General features: G+C 55.8%; 1 protein-coding gene across 2 annotated transcripts; it reads right to left on the bottom strand.

The window, feature by feature from the left end:
- Positions 1-5,033: 5,033 nt before the first annotated feature.
- Positions 5,034-15,946, bottom strand: FES (FES proto-oncogene, tyrosine kinase). 2 transcript variants are annotated; one of them, XM_082617851.1, is made up of 19 exons: positions 15,437-15,946; positions 14,833-15,054; positions 14,468-14,641; positions 12,967-13,063; positions 12,653-12,836; positions 10,594-10,731; positions 10,402-10,521; positions 10,144-10,266; positions 9,827-10,010; positions 9,621-9,704; positions 8,898-9,107; positions 8,445-8,567; positions 8,040-8,093; positions 7,111-7,229; positions 6,720-6,814; positions 6,481-6,604; positions 6,077-6,234; positions 5,839-5,961; positions 5,034-5,409 (listed from the first exon to the last, which is right to left on the bottom strand). In XM_082617851.1, the coding sequence occupies exons 2-19, from the start codon at positions 15,043-15,045 to the stop codon at positions 5,267-5,269; spliced, it is 2,466 nt and encodes an 821-aa protein (XP_082473977.1). In that variant the 5' UTR covers positions 15,046-15,054; positions 15,437-15,946; the 3' UTR covers positions 5,034-5,266. The 2 variants fall into 2 exon arrangements, with proteins under 2 accessions (XP_082473977.1, XP_082473978.1); XM_082617852.1 differs by having other exon boundaries at positions 15,548-15,946.
- Between the last annotated feature and the right edge of the window lie 581 nt (positions 15,947-16,527).

Raw genomic sequence — 16,527 nt, 5'->3', positions numbered from 1 at the left:
AAAAAAAAAAAAAAGGTCCCACCCCCAAACTACCTCAATCTGTTGTCCAATTTGAGAGCTATTTCCAAATCTAGTAAGAGTGAGTTTTCAGCCATGCCTCTGGGCACATCCGAGTATCCCAGTGGCCTGTGCCACCATGTTCAGGAGGGCTGAGAATGTCTGGTAACCACGGTTGCTGTTAGTTCCCAGCACACTGCACAAGGCCTCTGGTCTCCCCTGAGGATGGAGGGACCTTGGCCTCTAACCTAGTTTGTCCTGTTTGTCTCTGAAGGGGTTCAGGGGTAGTGCTGAAAGTGTTGGGTCAAAGAGTAAACAGAACAAACCCCATGCTTCTACAGGAGTTTGGGGCTCTCTTGGTGCTCCTCTTCTTGGCCCCCAGGAAATGCCAAAAATTGCCCAGTTAAAGCCCAGATCTCTTAAGCCCCATGGCCTTACCAGAGCCCAATAACAAGAGACAATTTTTCTTCATGGAAAGACTATCACTTTCCTCTTTTGGGGCCCCTGGCATAGTAGCCAAGGTCACACGGCCTTATGGCTGGTTTCTTCCCCTACCTTGGCCTGTAGTGCATTACCTTGACCTTTGCCAAGGTTTCCGTTCTGGGGAAATGATTGCACTGTAGCTGAAGAGTTTCCCAGAGACATCCCCGAAGAGCAAGAGAAGATTTGGTTTCAGCCATAGGCTGCTGGTGTCAAGCAAATGTTCAATCTGACTTTGGTGACTGTTTCATCATCTGGGCATGCATGATCTCCATATGAATCCAGACTGAGGTCACAGGGGACTAAAAGGAAGTGATAGACTCTCCCATTATTGTCCAAGGGTGCTTATCAGAGGACAGGAATTTATCTTGGACAGGTCACCGTTTCATTATAGCTGTAAAGACCCATTGCAACAAGCCCTGATTTGTCGGTATATTTTCCTCCTCCAAATCCACTTCACTGACCAGAACGGTTGTGGCCAAAGTGGCTTGGAGCATGGGGTCAGTTGTTAACACCCAAATGACTTCCATTCCTTGTCATCTTACATCAGAATTTGCATAGCACTCGCCTTTGCTAGTTGGATAAGCCATGCTTCTATGGTTTCATTGGATTTTTGCCCAAGTCTGTCTCTAATTTCCCTCCTTTCTTACTCATTGTAAAAGTGGATCTCAGCCCATTTCTGAGCGTCAGACTGCCCTTACTCACCAGATAGTGTTCTATCTGTAGTCACAGTAGGAGGGTGAGCAATAACCAGCATATGCTTTCTTTAACTCTGTAAGACCCTCTTTGATTTCCAATGCTAAACACCAATGGAGCTCATTGGGGATCAGGAACAATCGTCATAGACCACTTGTCTCTGATGTCACCAAACAACTCAGCAGTAAGTGGACACTTAGTGGACGCTAAGTCCACCAGAGTTCTAGCCCATACTTGACTTGACAGCCCATATTAAGATCCCTGTCTCTTCTCCAAAAAATGGGTTGTGACCTTAGCCCCACATTAAGTGCCAAAGTGGTCAAGTGGTCAAGCAGTCCCTAAGCGCAGCATGGTGGCTAACAGGGCCACAAGCATCTACTACTGCAGCCACTGGGTGGGCCTGTCACACTTCCACAGACTCAGCTGGTAAGGAAACAACAAGTCACGAGGATCCAGACAGCTCATTACTCACACTGAAGCAAAAGCAATACCAGCATATTGTCAGCTTCTCACATCCCTCCCTAGTGCCGCAGGATGACACTGAACTGGAGGGACAGGTGACAGGAGGCATGGTGGTAGGTCACTCTGTGGCTAAGGAGCCAACTCTAAACTATGGCCAAGCAGTTGTATGGCACCTGGCCTTACTCTACGACAGGAGGGGGCCCAATGGAAAGCCCTGCACTCAACTGAAACTAGAAAGATGGATGAAAAATGGTCTCCCATAATACAGGGAGTCTCCTCTCTAGGCTACTATGTCCCCTTGCTCCAGGAATAATAGTGGTGTATTCTGTCAAGACGCAAGTCACCCTACTCAAGCCTTGCTTACGTGGCCAATGTAGAGACATGCAAGGTTGTAAGGATGCCACAGTGGAGCTGTTCCCCTACATGCTCATACTGCTTACTGTTGGAACCCCTCAGACATAACCACTATTTTCATTTTTCTATAGCTTAGTTTTGCCTGTTCTTGAACTTCATGAATGGAATCATAAGTATGCACTCTTTCACATAGCGTTTCTTTGTCAACCTGTCTTTGAGATTCATCAGGGTTGGTACATGTACTTATGGCTTGTTCTTTCTTATTCTTATATAGGCATTTGGGTCATCTCCAGTTTATTCTGGTCCAAACATCCCTTTTTCCTTCTGGAACTTCAATTACTCATATTTTGGAGTCACACATGTTTCTTAGGCTCTGTTCTTTCCATTTCTTTTTTTCTCTCTCTCTCTATTTTAGTTTAGACTCAATCTATCTTCAAGTTCACTAGTTCTGTCTTCTGGTTAGGGAACTAATCCTGAGACTGTGTGTTGATCACAGTCTCTATGATTGTGACTTTATCCTTTAGCTCCATGAATTTTTAGAGTTTGTAATTTCAGAGATGGCATTTTTCAGTTCTACCTGCTCCTTTGATTCTTTTAAAATAGATTCCAACCCCGTTGAAATTCTCTATATTTGCACCTATTTTGTCCACCTTTTTCTCCATTTAACATATTAAGCATAGTTATTTTATTTTATTTATTATTTTTAAAGTATTTATTTATTTATTTTACTTATTTTGGCTGTGCCGGGTCTTAGTTGTGGCATGTGGGGTCTTTAGTTGCGGCATGCGGAGTTCTTAGTTGCAGCATGCGAACTTTTAGTTGCGGCATGCATGTGGGATCTAGTTCCCTAACTAGGGTTGAACCCAGACCCCCTGCATTGGGAGCGTGGAGTCTTACCCACTGGACCACCAGGGAAGTCCCAAGCATAGTTATCCTTTGTGGGTCTGCTTCTACGGTTTATTTTTTCTCTTGTGTATTGGCCCCATTTTTCTCCCTTTTTGCATGTCTTATAATATTTGAGTGTATGTTACATACTGGGTATAAAAGAAAGGTAAAATATGATGTTATTCTCTTCCCCAACTTCTCCCTGAGGGTTCCCAGAGAAGCCAGTTACCTTGATGTAATCAAGCATTGAGCTGAGTTGGGGCAGAGTTATAGTTCTGATAAAACTCCGTCCTCCCCTGGATCGCCCCCATCCTCTGAGATTTAGGAAAGCCTGGCCAGTCTCTGTCTCTTCCAGCCTTTCAAGTGCTGCTTTAAAGAGATTTTGAGGTTAGCTCTTTAGCCTCCCAACTCAGACAGGTTCAAAATTTGGCCAATGGGACTTCCCTGGTGGTCCAGTGGTTAAGAATCTGCCTTCCAACGCAGGGGACGCAGGTTCGATCCCTGGTGGGGGAACTAAGATCCCATATGCCGTGGGGCAACTAAGCCTGAACGCTCTAGGACCTATGTGCCACAACTAGAAAGAGGCCTGCGCTCCGTGACGAAGAGCCCGCGTGCTGCGACTAAGACCCAATGCAGCCAAAATAAACAAATAAATAAATATTTTTAAAAAAAGAAACAAAGTCTGGCCAATATCTTGAGGGGGAGACCAATTATTGTTTGTTTCAGGCCCCCTCCCTCTAAACACCTGCCTTTCCAGCCCAGCCCCTTCCTAGTTGCCCATAGTGCTCCAGAACTCAGCAAATGTTCCATGGGGGAAAACTGGCATTGCATTTTGGGTTCCTCCAGGTACCAATCCATAGCACTGTCCCTGTAAGCACCAGAAACTCCATTTCTTTTTTTCCCCAGTAGAGTCTTTCTGTTTGGGACAATTCTGATCATCAGAGATGTCCCATCTCAGCAAATGTCTCAGGGAAGAAAACAATTGCCCGTCATCAGTTCACCTTGAAGGGGCTTTCTCCTCCTTGAAATTTTAATTCATATGTTCTTTCTTTCTTAACACCCCTCGCCATTGTCTTTAAAAATTATTATTTTCATCGTATGTTTCCTCCTAGTTGTTGCAATGGGCGTGGGGACCTGCGGGGACCTACCACATCCTACCCAGAAGCAGAAGTTCTTCAGTTCCGCTTTTTACCACTTCAAATGGAGATACAATTTGAATTGTTAGTATTTTTACTTAGTCACACTCTAACTTGATTTCCTCTTATTGAAACAAGTATTGTCTTTTATCTCTTTGAAAATAGATATCAACTACTTCATGGCCATTTTACCTCAGAGTTCTTACTGCTTTGCTCTTTGGTGCTATAAATCTTTCCAGGTTTCTGTTTTTCAGTCTATTCATACTTCTTTGTCTTCTTCTTCTTTTTTTTTTTTTTTGGCTGCACCATGTGGCATACAGGACCTTAGTTCCCTGACCAGGGATCGAACCCGCACTCCCTGCAGTGGAAGCGTGGAGCCTTAACCACTGGACCGCCAGGGAAGTCCCTCTTTGTCTTCTTGACCTTCACCATTGCTGCTAGAAAATTTTCAGATAACTTTGTAGGTTTCGGGGGAATTTAAGGGAGGAGGTGAGGGCTCCCCGCTCTGCTACCCATTGCTCAGTAAACTTGTCTTGAGAGATGGGAATATTTTCTTTCTCTTCAGCTACTCCAGTCCCCTTGGAGTAGAACTCTAACTTCCCCTGACACTCTCCTCTTCCTGTTTCTCATGTGACTGTGGTACACAGACATAGTGTCTCTGACATTTATAAGCTAATGACTTTCAAACCTCAGTTGCCAGCCTTTACTTCCATCTGAGCCTCCAGACTTATATGTCACACTTACATCGCCACAGGCCCCTGAAATGCAACATCTCCAAACTCACCATACTTCCTGCAGCTCGGCTCCTCTGCCTGGGATCCTAATTCAGAAATAACACCACCATCTGGTCAAGAAGCCTGTATATCATCCTGATCTCTCCTCCTCTTCCCCAAGTCACACATCCAACAGCTACCAAACCATGTCAGTTCTGCCCTGTGAACACTGTCCGTCCTCCTCCTTCCCCACGGCCATGGTACAGGGCCTCTTTTCCTTCTAAGACCTGCCCTCCAGAGGAGCGCGCATGCCAAGAGCACTTGATGGGCACAAATGGTTTTTATTATTTCTGCCTGGAAGAGGAATCCCTGGCAGGAACAGGGATGTACAGCAGACACGGAGCTGCATCCCTGCCGGCAGCATAGATACCGCTGGCTGGAGTCCAGGATGATGAAGAGCTGTCCAGCGGCGTGACCTGGAGCTGGTGAGGAGGTATAATCTTGCCTGCAGAGGTCACTGGCTTGAGAAGTGGGGCCCCAGTCTCACCGATGCCGCTTTCGGATGCTCTGCAGCTCCTGGTAGATGGTGCTGAAGCTGGGTCGCTGCCCGGGCTCGGAGGCCCAGCACTGCTCCATGAGTCTGAACACAGCGTCGGGGCACAGTTCGGGGCAAGGCAGGCGGCCCCCTGTGAGGACAGGCACAGCACACCAGGCATGAGGAGGGGGTCTGAGGGGCCCTGGCAGCCCCTGGGACATGCCATGTGCAATGGGAGCTGCTTAAGGTACAGTGTTCTTAAGGAGCCCCGTTTCTTCACCAAAAGCACAGAGATTCTAATCTCAAGCCACCATGTGCTAGTTGTGTGATCCCTGCAAACCTCAGTGTTTCCTTCTGTAAAAGGGGCCTATGAATCCCAACCTCACACGTTATGAAGAGTAAATGAAATAAACAGATGGCCTGGCACACAACAGGGTTCCACTGGATGGTAGCTCTAGGATTATCCTTACTCTGCCTCAGCGGGAAGGATAGGGCGTTAGGAGGCCTGGAGGAGTCCAGCTGGAGCGCTGGGAAGAGGGCTTGGCTCTGAGGCCACCGTCACACCGCAGGGTTCCCTTACCCTTTTCCACAAACTCCCGAGTCTGCTGATTGCTGAGGTTGGGGTAGGGGGAGGCTCCCAGGCTGAAGGTCTCCCAGAGCAAGATGCCAAAGCTCCACACGTCGCTCTCGGAGGAGTAGCGGCCTACGAGGAGGTGAGGTGGCGTGAGTGGGCCACACCCATTGGCCAGAGAAGGGCAGGTGGTGGGACCCATGCCCAGTCTCGGGCCCTGCAGCCAGAGCGGATCAGGCCCAGGTACCGTAGTTCAGGGCCTCGGGTGCGGTCCACTTCACGGGAACTTGTCTGAGACCCCCCGAGGCTGCGTAGATCCCGTCGGCTTCCTCCCGGGACATCCCAAAGTCACTGATCTTCAGGACATTCTTCTCTGTCACTAGGCAGTTCCGAGCAGCCAGGTCCCTGGGCGAAAGCAGGACAGGGGCTCACTTAGCCAATATCCACGCAGCACCTGCCACCTGCCCGGCCCGGGCTCCCTAGACACAGCCACGAGCCGAAGCTGCCCCTGCTCCTGGGATGCCTGGTCCGTCAGAGAGGCAAACTCCACCCCCGGAGCTAGTGCCTGCTGGTGAGGGGCAGCAGCGCCTGCATCTGGTGCGGGGGCGGGGGGGCGGGTGTCGGGACTGCCTGCCGCGCCCACCCCCTCACCGGTGGATGCAGCACTTGCTCTCCAGATACTCCATGCCCGCAGCCGCGTCCCCTACCATCTGCAGCAGAGTCTTCACCCTCAGGCGGGCTCCCTCTGTCCGGAGGAAGGTCAGGAAGTCGCCCCCTGGGAGTGGGCGGTGGGGACGGGGAGCTCAATGAGCCTTCTGGGGGTCGGAGGCGGTGGGGAGACCTAGCCCAGCGGCGCACCCCAGCCCTGGAGGTCAGCTCGCTCTGCTCACCCTGCACGAGCTCCATGACGATGTAGATGGGCTGCTTCTGGGTGCAGACGCCGATGAGACGCACGATGTTGGGATGGCTGTACTGCTTCAGGATCCTGGGGGCGGGGGCGCAGGGCTGCTCAGGCTCCCACCTCCGCTGGGTGGGGGGCCTTACACATTCACCGCGTCGGCCCCAGGAGCCCAGGGAGCCTGAGGCAGGGTGAGAGCAGGGCAGCAGACCTGGAAGTGTGACTTTGGGTGGGTCCCAGAGCCTCGACCCCTCCACACTACGGGGGGGTGGGGTTGTGAGGATGAAATGAAGTCAAGCACTTCCGAAGTCAAGCACCCTGCCGTGCACGCAGAGGAGCCCTTCCTATGTGGAACCTCCAGGGGTGGGTATTTCATCACCCACCTCGCTTCCTGCAGAAACTTGGCCTTCAGGTCGGGTGGGAGCGTCTCGCGGCAAGATTTCACGGCCACCAGGGTGTTGTCCGCTCTCAGGCGTCCGCTGAATACTTCGCCAAAGTTCCCCTGAAACGGTCTGGGGCTCCTATCTATCTTCCCTGGACTGTGGTCCTCTCCTGCACTCGGGGCAGAGCCCACCTTGTCCCCACCGGCCCTTGCCTCAGTGCCCCCATGCTCAGACCTGCTCATCCCGGCTCCCTGGTCGGGGGACGAAGTGTACACATGGGACAGGCAGGGAGAGTCACCTCTGACTTACCATGTTCACTGAGAAGTGACACGGAAGTCCAACAATCACTTTTGCTTGGGTTGGTAAAGCATTATGGTTTTTAGGAAAGTGTCTTCTTTCCTGAGTAGGTATTTTATTTTATTTTTCTTTTTTTCTTTTTTTTTAATTTTTATTTTTAGGCCACACTACGCAGCATGTGGGATCCTAGTTCCCTGACCAGGGGTCGAACCTGCGCCCCACCTCACCGTCGCATTGGAAGCACAGTCTTAACCACTGGACCTCCAGGGAAGCCCCCTAAGCAGGTATTTTATAGCTCATGTGAACGGAGCGTGTCTCTCTTCCCTGAGGAGGCAGGGGTGGGGCGGGAAGTGTGTGTGTGTGAGTGCCATGGGGTGGGTGCTGGTGGCAGAGCCGTCTCTGGGGAGCTTCCAGGGTAGGTGCTTTCCCCCCCGGTTTCCTGCAGGACAGCGTATGGCGGTGGCTGGGCAGGGAGTCAGGGGTCCAAGTTGGAACTCAGACTGAGGCAGGGAGGCTGAGAGCCCTCTGCGGGTGGGGGCCTGGTGTCACTCGGCCTTTGGGTTGGAAGGAAGTGATACTGGGGGAGGGGAAAAGCAGGCGGCCAGGAGCCTGGCAGAACGCACTCAACTCACCCGCCCAATCTGCTCACCCAACACCAGGTCCTCGTGGCTTAGTGCCCACTTGTCCTGGGGAAGGGAGGAGTCGGGGGGGGCGGTCAGAAGTCAGTGAAGGGAGGGAGTGCTGGGCCCTGTCAAGGACTGAATACCCCCTCCCAATGCTGTGTCTTTCATTTCTTGGCACCTTGGATCGTTGGTCTGCAAAATGGGGGTTGGACACAAGATCACACTTAGATGACTCAGGGACCAGGCAGGGGCACTAAATGGGTGAGCACCAGCCAGGGGTGTGTGGCCCAGGGAATGGGAATGACCTTGACATTCCAAACCTAGAGGGAGGCCGGCCCCCTGGGGAGTGTATAGGACCTGGAAAGCCCTTCCTGCTCTGATTCTGTGTGGGCCCCAATCCTGCCACAGACTCACCTTGGGCACAGCCCTGTTCAGGACGATACCGCTTTTCTTGGTGAGGGGCTGCTGGGAGCGCAACAGGTGGTCTACGAGCAAGGGGATGCTGGGAAAGCCATCTCCTTCCAGTCGGTACAGGTTCTGTGGGATAGGGGGAACTGGGGTCAACAGCCTCCATTGCTGAGGGGGCCTGAGCCCTGGGAGAGGAGAGGAAGAAAGAACGGCAGGGAGAAAGGGCCTGCCTGGGATGAGAGGCAGAGACCTGATGCTGCACGACAAGTCTGCTCCCCCGTCCTATGGGAGGACGCACACCTGTTTGGGTGCAGGGACTGCGTGGTCTCTGGGGCCTCTTTCAGCTCTGCCAGGGAGACATCTAAGACATAGCAGCTCCTTTCTATGCTCCCTGGTGAAGGGGAAAGGAGGGGAGGGAGGGGAAGGGAAGGGAAAGGCTGGGGTTCAGGCCCCACTCACGTCAGCATACTGGATGATGAAGTGTCGGGGCTGGCCGTCCCACAGCACAGACAGCACATACTCCTGCTTGCCCTGGCTCTCCCGGACCACGAAGTCCCCAGAGTGTGTCAGCAGCTCAGCCACCTCTGCCCGCGGGATGGCTCCGTGGTACCACAGCTGCTCATGCAGGGGCTTCTGCACCTCTGGAACGAGCTGCAGCGGTGGGGGGAGCTAGACAGGGACAGAGGAGGAGCAAGGAGGGGTCACTCAGCCAGCCCATCAGCGGAGGCCACCAGGCCGGCCAGCTGGGGGGTGTCCGCCTCTCTCTCATATACTCCTCGTCCTCACAAAGCACACGAATGCCACAAAGAGCCATCTGCAACCCTTGGAGCCAGCAATAAACTCACCCAGGCTGGGTGATCCCAAAGCTTTTGCCTTTTCCTCCAGGCCACAGCCCCCAACCACTCCTGGAGCAGAGAGAGCCGTGGGGTAACGAGGCTGCAGGTTCCTTTCACACATGTGGGTGGTGGAGAGGAAGAGGGTACGGGGGTGGCACGGAATCCCAGGGAAGGGAGGGACTCCCCAGTAAAAGTGGCCTTGGAAGAGCCTCCTCTCTAGGGCAACCCCGCGACTAAACCCAAAGCACGTGGTAGGAGGGGCTTAGGGAGACGTCCCTGAGACCGCTGGCCTGGTCCACCGTTTAGAGAAGGGCAGAGGTGCGGGTCCAGGCTGGGCTCCACTCACCGAGAACTTGGGGCGGAAGATTCCTGAGATGTGGCTCTTAAGGATCTCCAGGGTGGGTGTCCTTCCCCCTTCTCGCTCCTGCTCCTGAGGCCAGGGACAGACGTCAGCGGGTGGCCAGGCTTGGGGAGGGGGAGGGCGAAAATGAGGAGCGCGGCCCCCGGTGGGCGGGCAGGGCTGGCGGCGCAGGCTGCGGGAGGGCGGCTCACCGAGGACGAGGTGGAGTGGCGGTCGTCCTGCAGCAGCACGGGCAGGGGCTCACCGGGGCCCAGCTGCTCCAGCTTGGCCTGCAGCAGCTCCTGCTGGGCCTGCAGCTTGGCCTGGCTGCACAGCGCTACCTGCAGCCCCTGCAGTGCCTCCTGCAGCATCTGCTTCTTGCCCAGCAGCTGCACCCTGTGGGCAGGGGCGGGTGGTTGGGTGGGGGGAGAGAGGGGCTCAGCCTGTAGCTGGTGGCCAGCAGTGCGTCAGGCAGGCCGGACGGAGGGAAGGGAGGGCCAGGAGGCTGCTGTAGGCGGGCCCCACTCACCGCTCCCGGGGGTGGGTGGTCTGCTCCTCAGTCCAGAGCTCGTGCTGCAGCTGAGTGACCACCTCCTGCCGGCTGAGCACTATCTCAGTGGCCACGGCCAGTTCTTCTGTCACTGAGGTCAGCCTGTGCCCAGAGGAAGGGCAGTGTTAGAGCCAAGCCCCTCAGATGCATCCCTGCGGGGCCAAGCAAGCCTGAGGGCTGGCCACAGCTCTGTGTGGACGGCGTCTACCCCCGACCCCCAGCCGAACCACCACACACGTGTGCTGCACGCTTTCCACAGTCAGCTCGTTCAGCTGCAGCTCCCCGGGCTCCAGCAGTTCAGCCTCCTCAAGCAGCGACTCATCAAAGGTGACACAGGGTGGGACGTCAGGTGTGGACCTGCGGGGGACACTGCCCATCAGTGCACGGGCCAGCAGCCCTGGCACCCAGCTGCCGCAAGGAGGGGCTTACCCATACTGTTGCAGGAAGCCTTGGTACTCGGCCTCAGGCTGGATGTGGGCAACCGCTGCAGCCATCTCCTGGTGAATGGCCACCACCTCGTCCTGCACCAGGCTGCTAATCTCCAGGTATTCCTGTAGGATCTCCTTCCTGCCCCCAGACGGGACCCCGGGTCAGGGGGGCCTCAGGCTGGAAAAGGCTAGGAAGCTTGGGGCCCGTGGCACTGGATTTGGACCCACCCTGGGGTTGATCCCCGCCACCCATCATTTACCAGTCAAATGACCACAGGCAAGGTACTTAGTGTCTCCTGGGAGTTTGTAATAAGGCCCCAATGAGAGCCTATGTGCAGAGTGTGTGGTTTGAGGAAGTGCTCGGTAAATGTGAGCTACAAATGTGCCTGCCCTGGGCATAGCCCCACAGCTGGGGCTCCGGGGCTCTGATACACACGTAAGCCATCGATGTGCTGCTGAGCCCGCACTTATAGCTCCCTGAGCTCCAGTCTCATGTAACTATCCACCTACTCTAAATGTCCTGTTGGACATCTCTCAGACACCCAAACTCCACCAGTTGAAAAATGAACTGCTGGGACTTCCCTGGTGGCGCAGTGGTTAAGAATCCACCTTCCAATTCAGGGGACACGGGTTCGATCCCTGGTTGGGGAACTAAGATCCCACGTGCCGCAACTATAGAGCCCATGTGCTCTGTAACCCGCACGCTGCAACTAGAGAGACGCCTGCACACCACGACGAAAGATCCCGCGTGCCACAACTTAAGACCCAACGTAGCCAAAAGTAAATAAATAAATATTTTAAAAAAGAAAAATGAACTCCTATTCTTATCTCCTGAACCTGCTTCTCCCATCTCATTCTCCATGTACCCTCTACCACCCAGGGGCTCCAGGCCAAATCCTTGGAGTCATCCTTGACTGCTCTATCCACACCCTACTTCCAGTCCATGAGGAATTCTCACTGGCTCCACCTTCAAAGTACGTCCAAGACCTGACCACTTCTCCCCTCCATTGCTACTGCCCAGGTCCAGTGGCGTGGTCTGTGGTCTGGATCACTGCAGTAGCTTCCTGCCTGGTCTCCCTTGTCCTGTCTTGCCCCGTGAAGTCTGTTCTCAACACAGCAGTCGAACTGACCTGATTAAGACAGCTCAGATCATGCCGCTCTTCTGGTCCACCCAGAGCCAAAGTCCTCACAACGGCCTGAGGGACCCTCTATCATCCCTGGACTCCTCCAGCCCCGTGTCTGACTCTGCCCTTCCCTCACTCTGCAAAGGCTACACTGGCTTCCTTGCTATTCCTTGATTTCAGGCGCTCTCCCACCTTGCGGCCTGTGCACCTGCGATTCCTCTTTCTGGAATGGCCCTTCTTCAAAATCCCCCTGGCTCACTTCTGCGCTCCTGAGGCTTTCCCAGACCACTCCATTTAAAACAGCAAACCTGGGACTTCCCTGGTGGCACAGTGGTTAAGACTCCGCGCTCCCAATGCAGGGGCCTCAGGTCCAATCCCTGGTCAGGGAACTAGATCTCGCATGCATGCTGCAACTAAGAGTTTGTGTGCCACAACTAAGGAGCCGGCGAGCTGCAACTAGGGAGCCTGCCTGCCGTAACTAAGACCTGGCGCAACCAAACAAATAAATAAAAATGGCAAAAAAAGAACACATTCCTTATAAATAAATACTAAATAAATAAATAAAACCGTAACCTCCTGCCGTGTCCCCCTGCCTCCCTATCCTCTTTTCTTGTTTTATTTTTCTCCATAGCACCTATCACCTCGAACATGCTTTCTACTTTACTTACTGATTTCCTTTTCTTTCTCCACAAACGAACGATCCTAGAGGACAGATATTTTTGTCTACGTTCTCTGCTGTATCACACAGCAGAGCCTAGAATGGTGTTCAATAAACATCGTAAAACCCTGCAATAATGGGCCCAGAAAAATGTAGCTTGGACTGGCCCAGGGCATGTTCTCACGTGACTACACGCTTGTCACTTTTGCAGGACCTCGTTTTCTGGACCCTGCCTCTGGGCTCCAGGGCTGTACCGGGGTCGGAGGGTGCGGGCTTACAGGACGCGTGCCATCTCCTGGTGCAGGTCCTGCAGGGACTGGAGCAGCCCGGGCAGCAGGAGCCGGTGGTGGTGCCGGTGGTGTAGCTGCGCAGCCCGCACGCCCAGCACGTAACGGTTGTGGTGAGCAAAGAGCTTCCACAAGCTGCGCACGTACTTGTCCTTGGCTTTGTCACGGTCTCTGTCTGCCAGGTTGGGGGAAGGAGGTGTGAGTGACAGCACAGAGGCCTGGGTAGCACCCCCCTCCCCGGGTACCTGTGGACAGGTCTGGGCTGGCTTGGGATTCCCATCCTGCCAGTGAGGGAAGCCCCGGACCTTTGCTGGCCTCCTGGTACTTGCGTCGGGCCTGGGCGCTGTCCCGTGCCAGGGCTCGGTACTGGCTCTTCAGCTTCTCAATGTCCTGGCTGTGGGTCTGGAGAGAGGAGAGACCAGTGTGGGACAGCAGGTCCCCAGAGGATTCCTGCCCAAGGTGAAGCCCTGGACAGGTTCTGCAGTCCAGGCGGACAGCACATCCAAGTTCATCCTTCAGGAAGGGCCTGGAGACCTCTGGGACTTAGCCATTGCTGCTAAGGTTAAGGTCAGAGGAGTCAGGCTAAGGACAGGCCCCCGGGGGCAGCAGAGAGCCGGACTGGGCAGGCGACAACTGTCCTTCCTTGGTCTAGAGTGGTATCTGGTGGCAACTAAGGTCCAGTGGCAGGCGTGTGTGCTTGGTTTAACACTCTGTTGATGCCATCTTGAAATTCTTAATAATTTTTCGACAAGGGGCCCTGCGTTTTCATTTTGCACTGGGTCCCACAATTATGTTCCTCGTGGTCAAGACCGGAGTTCTCATCCCAGTTGCCTGTTTCTGCACTGGGGTGCTTAGGGCAAACTCCACTCCTCTCCTCGGAACCTCAGCTTCCCCATCTGTAACAGAGCTAAATGCACAGACTAGATCAGCCCTTTTCTTAAGGGCCAGGTGGTAAACACTGTAGGCTTGTAGACCATGCAATCTCTGTTGAACTTGCTGGGCTCTGCCACTGTAGCTCTTTAGTAGCCACAGATAATATGAAAACATATGGGCAAGGCTGTGTTCCAGTAAAACTGCCTGCAAAAGCAGGCTGACCCCTGAATTAGATGATCGTCTGGGAAGAGAGGAGTGGGTGAAGGCTGGCCACCAGGGGCCGCTGTGGGTCTGCAGCAAGGCTGGGTTTGCTCTGGTAGAAGGGGTGTGGTGCAGGCGGCTGCCCAGCACATTGAATAAGAAGGCTAAAGCATCCGCGTAAATAGCTCCAATCAAACAGCCTCTAGTCAGAGGAGCTGGGCAGGATTCAAATGCAGGCAGACCCACTTCACAGCCCCAGTCCTTAACCTCCGAGTCAGGGGGCCACACTGCTGCCTTGTGAAGTCTCTGGGTCCCTGGGAGAAGCCAGCCTGGGCCAAGGGCGGGCAGAGTAGCCCTCATTCCTCTCACTGTCTCTCGGACCCGAGGGCCAGCTGGTGCAGCGCAGGAGGTAGGTCACAGGTCCTGCGCTCCTCCCAGGCAATGGCTGGATCACTCATCCTTGTACTCCCAGCACTCTGCTCAGGCACACAGTAGGGTGACAGAAAAGGCGTGGAGAGAGAGGCCCTGCTGCAGCCCGGCCCAAGGTACGGCCGGGAGGTGGGGTGAGGGGAGGAAGCTGGGCTGGAGCAGGTGCTGGGGGTGGGCCTGTGGTCAGATACTTACACTTCTTCAGTGAGTCCAGGGGTTCCTTGCAAAACCAGCCCCTTTCAGCTCAAAATGTAGGCAGAAATGACCAGGTGAAGCCCGGGTGCCACCCACCCACCCACCCACCTTGGTGAGCTCCTGCTGGAGCTGCTGCCACTGCTCGTTGTAGGTCTTGCGCAGCTGCTGCCGCTCCCGGATCAACAGGCTCAGCTTGCTCAGTGGCCCTGAGTTCAGATCTTCTGCGTGCTGCCTCAGCAACCGGCTCAGGCCCTCCGTCTGGCTGGTGATCTCTGCCCAGGACTACAGCATGGGGCGGGCAAGGCAGGGAGTGGGGGACAGTGGCTCCCACGCCTGGGCCTGCCCAACCTCCAACCCTCCCCAGTGGGCTCCGGGAAAGGAAGGGGCGGGCAGATCTACCTGGCACCCACAGGACTTTGTTGGTCGAGGGTGGGAAGGGTGGTGAGGAGGCCTAGGGCCCTGTAGAATCCCACCTGAGTGATGGGGCTCTGGGAGCTGATGCCCCGGCTCTGGCCCCCGCTGTCCTGCAGTGACATGTGGTGCAGCAGCCCAGCATATTCTCTGTCACTCTTGACCCGCTGGGCCATCCACTTCCTCATGCCCTCCAGCAGCCGAAGCTCGGCCTCCTGCATCTGCTGCACTGCCCCGTGGCCCTGGGGACTGCACAGCTCCGAAGAGAAGCCCATAGTGTGGTCCTGGGGACCAAGAGAGGAGAGGCCACCACTGGGGGCAAGGCAGAAGCTGGAGACGGGCGGGCAGGACAGGGAAGCTAGGGGCTGCCGGGCCAGGAGGAGCCGCAGACAGACAGGAGGTGGGGGCCTGTCCCGCTGAAATGCAGCCATGGGTACAGAACACGGCCTGGCCTGGGAAAGCCCTCATTGCTTCCTGTGTCCCAGGTCGAGGCCTGGCGCCAGGGGTCTCCTTCCCAGCCCTGGAACAGAAACCTCCCGGAGCCTCCCTCCCTGGGCCCTTCCACCCAGCACCCGCTGCAGGGGCAAGGTGCACACAAGGCTGCCCCTGCCTGCGCCCCAGGCAGCCGCCGCCCGGGACCCTGCCCTTCCGCAGCCCCTGCCCTACCTGGTCCCGTGTCCCACTCTCTGATCGCCTGCCGGGCCCCTGCCCACTGCCTGCTGACCCCGCTCCCCGTGCCCGCCGCCGCTGCCTCCTGGGTCTCGGGGCAGGAGTTACCCGCGTGGGCAGCTGATCCTGGGGCTGCCGAGGACCGACTCAGACTCAGGCCCGCACCAGCCGGGGCCAGTTCCTGATTCCGCGTTTCCTCCTCCTGCGGTTTCAGTTGGCCCCGGCCCCGGGGCGGGCCGGCTGAGGGGAAGGGGCGGGCAGGAGCCCCCGACGCCTGCCGCCCCCCTGCCCAGTGCAGGCCGCTGCCTCAGCCGGCTACACGGCCACGGAAACGGAAGGGAGGAGGGGGCTGGGAAAGAATGGCCCAGAAGAGAGCAGCCTGCGCCCGGCACTCCCCAGGGCCCGGACAGCGCCCGGGAACACGGGGAACGGCCCAAGGGGGCGGCGGTGGGCGCCTGGCACAGGGCCGGGCTGCAGGATTGCGTTGGGCCGGGGAGTCTGGGGGTCCAGGGCTTGGGGGCGGGCGGGCAGTCCGAGCAGCAGGCCAGGGCGGCCCCAGAAGAGGAAGGGGGAAGCCTAGGCCAGGCCTTCCCCACCCCACTGGATTCCCCAAGGAGAGCTCAGGCGCCAGCCTCCATTTGAATAAAATTTCCAAGTAAATATCCCGAGGAGAGGCCTGCTTCTCAGGCACAGATCCTGGTGGAACTGGCACGGCTCCTCCACCCCCAGGCAGGGGCTTCCTGTCCCTAGGGAGAACTGTGGCAGGCGAGGGGCCTGGGCTGGGGAGTGGAGAGGTATGACGTTCCCAGTGTGGGACTCAGGACTCAGGATCTCCCCAGCAAAAGCCATCTTAGTCCAGTTAGGCCCCACCGAAGGCCTCAGCCCTACAGCTGGCGGCCGGGCTACTTCAGCCAAGGGAGACCCTGAGCAACTGGACACAGGCCATCACTCTCCACCCTGCTGGAGTCCAGGCCTGTGGGGGTGGAGGTGCTCAGCTAGTCCCACCCCTGGGGCTTGGAGCTTGTCTCCACCTACTGTCCCTTCCACACCCCCACCTAAAGAAGGCTCCGAACGCCTCGGGAGGTGGA

Source organism: Mesoplodon mirus, assembly GCF_964341445.2.
Source record: "Mesoplodon mirus genome assembly, chromosome: 4".
In the NCBI taxonomy this organism is placed as follows: Eukaryota; Metazoa; Chordata; class Mammalia; order Artiodactyla; family Ziphiidae; genus Mesoplodon; species Mesoplodon mirus.
Note: the sequence above shows the minus strand (reverse complement) of the source record. Positions and strands in the feature narration are given on the sequence as shown.

Bases quoted from the DNA above. Each gene is read 5' to 3' on its own strand.
- FES (XM_082617851.1), bottom strand. From the start codon at position 15,045: ATGGGCTTCTCTTCGGAGCTGTGCAGTCCCCAGGGCCACGGGGCAGTG. The intron at 10,522-10,593 runs GTAAGCCCCTCC...TGTCCCCCGCAG, and splicing joins GGCTTCCTGCAACAGTATGG to GTCCACACCTGACGTCCCAC. The intron at 7,230-8,039 runs GTGAGTTGAGTG...AGACCGTTTCAG, and splicing joins TGGGTGAGCAGATTGGGCGG to GGGAACTTTGGCGAAGTATT.